This window comes from Pyrus communis, chromosome 8 (assembly GCF_963583255.1).
Source record: "Pyrus communis chromosome 8, drPyrComm1.1, whole genome shotgun sequence".
Lineage (NCBI taxonomy): Eukaryota > Viridiplantae > Streptophyta > Magnoliopsida > Rosales > Rosaceae > Pyrus > Pyrus communis.
Window position 1 is genome coordinate 3,178,699 of NC_084810.1, and position 7,154 is coordinate 3,185,852.

The 7,154-nt window shown below is 35.5% G+C and overlaps 1 protein-coding gene and 1 pseudogene across 1 annotated transcript; one reads left to right on the plus strand and one right to left on the minus strand.

Annotated features, from left to right (window-relative positions):
• The first annotated feature begins 748 nt into the window (after positions 1-748).
• LOC137741537 (kunitz type trypsin inhibitor 111-like) lies at positions 749-1,603 on the plus strand (annotated as a pseudogene).
• A 452-nt stretch (positions 1,604-2,055) lies between these two features.
• On the minus strand, positions 2,056-4,746 carry LOC137743771 (protein trichome birefringence-like 42). The gene is made up of 5 exons (XM_068483712.1): positions 4,434-4,746; positions 3,659-3,830; positions 2,948-3,123; positions 2,565-2,723; positions 2,056-2,358 (listed from the first exon to the last, which is right to left on the minus strand). The coding sequence occupies exons 1-5, from the start codon at positions 4,661-4,663 to the stop codon at positions 2,064-2,066; spliced, it is 1,032 nt and encodes a 343-aa protein (XP_068339813.1). The 5' UTR covers positions 4,664-4,746; the 3' UTR covers positions 2,056-2,063.
• Between the last annotated feature and the right edge of the window lie 2,408 nt (positions 4,747-7,154).

A 7,154-nucleotide genomic window follows, 5' to 3' on the forward strand; every position in this document is an offset into this window, starting at 1 on the left:
AGGAACAAATTACAAAGAGATTGTAACCCCAAAATCATAAACACCAAAAAATATATTTTGTACACGTTATTCTTGTCTCTTGTTTTCAGGAACTTTTCGTGTTTACAGTGTCACATGTGTAGGCAAGCATTTTAGTACTGGTTTGATACTGATGTGCTTTTATAAAAAGTGGTATAAAAAAAAACTGAGCTCAAAAAGGTATTTGGTAAATACTTAAAAATAACTTATTTTCACAGTTTTGAGTGAAAAAAAGCTGAAAACATGAAGCAGCAAAAATAAGCTTTGAAATACCAGCTTTATTTCACAACTGCTTATTCTCACAGCACATCAGAATCAGTTTTGTTTTCAAAACACAACGATACCAAACTAGCACCTCTCTCTCCCTACAGCCAAATTTCCAATCAAGGGTATCAAAGTCTAGAGAGTAATGCTATTCATACCATATTTTTGTATCACATCTTCATACTACCTTAGGTGACATTTGTTATGGACAGCCACATCATTTGAATTAATCAGATTTTTAAATTTAGTTAATTAAATGATGATTGTGGTATACGATGAGTCTTTCTCCTTCCTTTCCTTTGGTTTTGCAAATTTTTCAAATGATGTAACTGTTCACATCAGATGTCACCTAAAGTGGTATAGAAATATGATGTAAAAATATGGTATGAATAACATTACTCAAGTCTAGATTGTTCAAGACGTTAAGCCTTGCTGTGACAGAAGACAAGTAAACCAAAACCCTAGCTAATGGTAATGGATGAGACTACTTGACTTTCATTTTCGATGTTTGATCATGTCACGTCTCGTCACAACTGCATCTCTGTAAATACATTGGGAATAGCCACACATAAGGAAAACTTACTAAGCATAAATTATTCTGCTTTTGCAATTGTATGAGATCAATTGAATTAAACCCATCGAAATGATGTCTATGAAGTTTATTTCAAGCTTCCTTAGCTTCACATTGCTAATGATGGCCATATCGACCCTAGCCCAAACATCAAATGACACAGCAGGTTCTCCGGTGCTCGACACAACCGGACAACCTCTTCAACGTGGGGTTGAGTACTACATCAAGCCTGCCGTTACAGAAAATGGCGGCCGTTTGATCGACCGTAGAAACGGAACATGCCCGTTTTACGTAGGTCAAGAAGACCTCTCAGGTCCCGACGGCTTTCCGGTGACCTTTGCGCCATTCACAGAAGTTGAAACAGTGGTGAAGGAGGGTAGGGACATAAAAATCACGTTTGCGGTGTGTGCAGTCAACTGCGTGGAAGCGAAGCAAGGAGAAAGGCCAAGAGACCGAAAGGAGACTAATTTTTATTGGAGAAGACGAAAATGAAGGGTATCTGACTGGAAACTACTATAAGATTATTAGAGAAGGGAATGGTCTCTACAGTCTGTTGTGGTGTCCTTATGAGGCGTGTCCCATTTGCAAATTTGATTGTAGAGCGACGTGGGTTGGTGTTTTGGTTGAGAACGGGAAGAGGTTGCTGGCATTGGATGGTTCTGCGCTTCCTGTTGAGTTTGAAAGGCATAATATTGATTAGGGTTTAGGGTTTCATTGGCATTGGATCATCATGAATATACAGTATATTATAATAATGGAGCCGATGAGTTCCTTTATTCTTAATTATGGATGAATAAATTCTGGCAACTAATGTGACGGACTTGTGATTAATTGTTTAAATAAAGAAATAAAAAGGGAGACTTTGCCTTCTGTTTTATGTGTTGTTGACAAACTTTTTGGAAAAGTTAGCACTTTTATGTATTTTATTATTATTTTTTCTTTTTCTTTTTTAATATTTTTTTTCTTTTCAGTTAATTGAATAATATTCGAAGTTTGTAATCCGTTTGGTCTTCTTTTTCTTTTCTGATTTTTTAAACAAAATTGACAAATTATTAATTTAAGAGAGCTTATAGTGCAGAATAACGAACGATGTAAGTTAATAAGGCTGAAATGCGATCAGTCGTACAATAATAATAATAATACTAATTATTATTATCATCAAACAATCCATAAGAAAATTTTATTTAAGTAAAGAAAAATAAGAAAATTCCTAGAGCAAAGCTGCATACAAAAGTTCATTCCAAGTATCAGGAGCACCAGGAAGACACCAGTGACTACAGTCATTATATTTGGGACCTTCACCTGCATAAATGGAGGGGTGCCCATCTTTTCTGAGCTGCGTGAGCAATGTGATGTCCAATAAATACACAGGCTTTTCCATGCCACTTAACACACTCTTTACAATAGCTTCTCCCGGATGACTTGGTCCTGGATAAGTTGGTCCTAGAATTGGTTGGGTCTGTCTTAGGCAACTTCCTGCTTCTGGATCCTTCCATTCCTTGCCACTAAAACATAATTGATTTCATGCCCACAAAATGGAATATACAGTGTTAGTAAATCTGCACAATTTCTTGTTTGTATGGAAAATTCGTCCAGTGCAATTGTCAAAATACCAAGTGGTATTACCGTACTACTAATTTACGTGTTACAAAATTATTAAATTGATAACATCAAATATCGGTGTAACAATTGCTTTGAAAATAGAACTTACTCAGTATGAACAGCAGCTACTCCTTGAAAGAAGACTTTGGTAATTGAAATATCAATGCTGGAATCAACCCATTTACCCCATGTTGTTAATGCAATCTTGTAGGCCTCCATGTGATCCATCTCTTTCACCACGTTGTCTCCCACTTGAAAATAGTCCCATCTGCAACAACAAAATAATAATCATAAATCATTCAATTCTAAATTAATTTTTATGATTGATTAATTTAAACTTATATTTGGTATGCCTATGGAAATGTTCTTTTAGGAGATAGTCTGGTACATCGTCTTTTCAGTCTGTCAAAATTAAACTATTGACACGATTCTATGAATATGCTATTTGAATTGATAGTCTAAAAACATAGCATGAGTTGAAGATTGGCATACGTTTGAGCACGCCCGGTATGAGCCCACCAATGAAAGCTGTTGAAAATCAGTAAGTCTACTCCTTTCCATTGGTCGCCAGTACTGATGGAGTCCAATTTCAGGACTTTGCCAATCTTTTCATAAGCCAAATCCACCAAGAACCCATTTTTCAGAAACATAATCCACACTCCATATTCCTATCAAAACATAAAACAAATTTAATTTGATTGGCATTTCGTTGAGGCCTGAGTCATTTGCCAAGTCATATTCCATGCCTGTCGACAGATGCCGACAACTTTCGAGCGAGCATGTCATTCAATAATAACTTTTGAACGAGCATGCTACCCAAACGAGCTTAAAGACAGATGCCTATAGCAATGTTTACAAAGACATGAGGCTAGCAGATACCTGCCTAGTGCCCATAGGGGCAATCCATCGAGCAGTTGGAGGGCAGCTCTTCCATGGAAGATGTCTAATCTTCGAGGGGAGGGGAGGGGAGGGGAGGGGAGGGGAGGGGAGGGGGGGGGGGGAGGAGAGGTGTGGTCAGCTAACCCACCTTGCCTCGAGATGGATCCGTCATTGATCTACCTAAAGAGTCTATTTAAAGTTTTTCATACAAGCAAATGTTTTAAAGTCATATGAACATTAAATCTCGGGTGCAGAACTAAACGCTATCAAATGCTTTATAAAACCCTTGCGGATGTGAAAAGAAATTGAGTGGCCTAGAGTTACCTCAAGGTAAAATGTGTTGAGGGACCCTGCTTGGGTTAAGGTGTATTTAGAATTAGGGACTGCAACATGTAGCATGCATGTCAATGACTGCCACATATTGTTGCTTAGTGAGTCCCCCACAAACATGATTTTTTTGCCTCTGTTTCTCTCCAAGAAATCCTGGCCATTGAATCTGTGTCAATTTCACATGAGCTGTTAGGATATGAATGAGTGATCAACGTTTATTGGAATCAGAAGAACAAAAAAGTAACCAAAATAAAGGACAAGGCCTAAACACGTTTTTGGTTTTGTAGCTTTCACAAAATTCCACTTTCGTCTTTATATTTTCTTTTGTCCCTAATTTATTCTCTGTGATTTGTAGATTATTTTATTCCGAAAACCTTCGTCAAATTTGGTTAATTTTTGTCTAAAACTGTCACATACACAATACATGAGATGATTAGCTCGACAAATTTTGTACAAGAAATAAACAGAAATTAACTTATGTCCGATGGAACAAGTTGCAAACTACATGCACCAAACTCTCTACAATCGAAAAACAAGAACAAAAGTAAAACTTTGTGGAAAAACTACATGGAACACGGACTAGAAGTAAAGTGATTTCTACAAACTTTTTTCTCTTCTACCCACTCCCGTGGATTGAAGAAATTTAAAAAAAAAAAAAGTGAACGAACATATATAAACAAGATTATGCAGAAGGAAAAAAAATGTGTGCAGAAATCATTTTCTGGAACGTAAAAGCTTATTTTAGTTGAGAATCAGAGAAAAAAGTTACCTTGGAAGTTCACAAGCAGTGGGCTTCCATCTATATTTGAGGTACTCTTTGTCAGGTCTACCGTTGCTGAGGCAATTGAATCCAATGAAGGGACAGCTTGAACCATTGTAAAGTGGGTAAAACTCGTCCACAACCCAACTCCCCTGAAAAAAATCACAGGCAGCCGATGACGATGGCGGTAAAAGAGAAGAAAGAAGTAGAGGAAGAAGGTGAAAACACCACAGTGCCATTTCAGATTCTCGGAAATCTGATAAATTAATCGGCAGAGAGAATACTGAAACGCTCTTTATAATGATTTTTTTTTCCTTTAATGTTTGAAAATCTTTCTGGCTGTGTGGTCTTTATGAGTGGAGTTGCCGTTTGCCATTTGTTAATTTCCTTTTTCTTCCCCTGGGTTTCTGTCTTCTCTGCATGGAAGTGTTTAAATTTGATGCCTCAACGGTCTAGATTAAAGAACAAATCCTTGTCTAATAGAATAGTATCTAATCATAAAAGAATTACTATACTTTTTTCTAAGATAAAAGAAATACTATACTTTTTTTTTTTGGATAAAAGAATTACGGGTTCTTTAAATATAGATTCTTACAAGTCATTTTTTAGATAAAAACCTATCTAATTCTAAACTTCTAAATAAAATCCAAATTTAAAAAAGACTGTCAAGTAGAAAAGTAATTGACCTATTATTACAAAATGTTTACAGCTTATGCCGCAATATTCAAATCAAATCAATAAATGTTATTACTCATCTTAATTATAATGAACAAATAATTATAGCACATACTATTACCCCTAACACACACACACTACCATAAGTTCAATATATATATATAATTTAACTATATATATGTAGTATTACTATACGTTCAAATATATATATGCACAATACTAACATACATGTTAAAGTAATTCATTTACCTATATGTAAATTTATGATTAACAAATAATATATATTTTGTAGGTAAATTAATAATGAATCAAGTAATATTCTTTTATTTTGTAGGTAACTTATTTTTCATATATTATTACATATATTTGACACATTTTATTATTGTAAGATATATGTACAAACAATAGGTAAATTAGCTTCGAATCAAATAACATTGCTTTATTTTGTAAGCAAATTAATTTTGAATCAAATAGCATTATTTTGTTATGTAGATATTTTATTTTGAGTGATGTTATTCCCATCCCAATGTCTTATCTTTCCTATCACATCCCAAACCAGCTCCGCCGTAGCACAATATTGTCCGCTTTGGGCCCCAGCCACACTCTCACATTTTTGTTTCTGGGAGCTCAGACAAGAACTTTTCAGTGGACCCATCCTGGGAATGCTTGCGCTTGAACTTGCTTAATTTCGGAGTTCCGATGGAACCCGAAACCAGTGAGTTCCCAAAAGGCCTCATGTTATATGGAGATGGGCATGTACATATAAGGCACATCACCCCCTCTCCGTTGGTCGATGTGAGATGTTACATTTCTAGCCACCTTTTAATGAATTTTTAATTACAAATTTGTCCATTTACAAAAAGACTGATAAGGACATTAATTATCATTTTTGGCTTAATTAAAAAAAAAAAAAAAAAAAAAAAAAAAAACAGGTTGGGCATGGGAGACAATTTGTTTACCTTAAACCCTAACTCATATTTTCATCTCCTTTCATTCAGAGAAAGTAAAAAAATAACAATGGACTTAGAAGATGACTTTTTCATTAAACATGTAGAAGATGACGCTTCTACGGAAGAGGTAGAAGATTATGTTTCCATTAAAAAGGTAGAAGAATAATTTGTGTGTAGGTCATTTGAATTTGTCTATCGTATTTTTAAATTTTTTGTTGTTGAATTCTTTTAAATTTAGATACCTCTGTCGTTTCTATTTGAATTTCCAGACTTTAGTGGTTTTCATTTACATATTATTTGTTATATTTTTTAAGAGACAATTTTATAATTTCATATGTACGTATATATTAAAGGTTATTTTGGGAATAATAGTGGGTGGGAAAATAACATTTCAATTTTTTAACTTTTTAAGGTGGGTGGGATTATAATGTGACAACCCGTTCTAAATTTTACATTTTTATTTTATTTTAAAAGCGTGAATTTATAAAAATGCCATAGAGGCAAAGATTTTGACTTATGTTGACCATCATCTAGAGAGACGTATGACTTATTCTTTTAACATATTCTCGTAGTACTCGTTGGTGTGAACGCATAGGCGAAATTCGTTTGCGAGTCCGGATTATAACGGTATAGTTATGGACGTTTGAAAATGGTTATTTAAAGTTTAGTTATAAATTATTTGAATTATCACCTTGTGAGAAAGTGGCCAATCAGATTTTAGGCACAAATAGGAAGGAACCAATTAAAATTAGAGGGAGAGGGTAAGACCCAATCAGAAAAGAAAGAAAAAAAAGGGAAAGCTTCCCGTGCACCTGTGCCCGACCCTGTGTGACCACCCATTTTCCAAGGCCGATTCCGGCTAACTCCAATGGAGTTTTTCGACGCCACCACCACCATCTTGAAGCTCTCATTCCCCTCTACAAAACCCACCCAATAACCACCTTGATTAACCACGGTATGTGGCGGTTTGAGGCCACGAAAGTTGGCGGTTCTCACGGTGCTCTGGGCACCCTTTTTTATTTTCCTGCAAATCGGCAAAGTGATGGCCGATGCCACCACTTGGGCTTTGTAGCCCATCATCCCAGGAGCAAAACCCAACCAACCT

Coding starts and splice junctions, on each gene's coding strand:
- LOC137743771 (XM_068483712.1), bottom strand. CDS start 4,663: ATGGCACTGTGGTGTTTTCACCTTCTTCCTCTACTTCTTTCTTCTCTT. Junction 3,124..3,658: donor TCAACACATTTTACCTTGAG/GTAACTCTAGGC, acceptor ATGTTTTGATAG/GAATATGGAGTGTGGATTAT. Junction 2,724..2,947: donor CATACCGGGCGTGCTCAAAC/GTATGCCAATCT, acceptor TTGTTGTTGCAG/ATGGGACTATTTTCAAGTGG.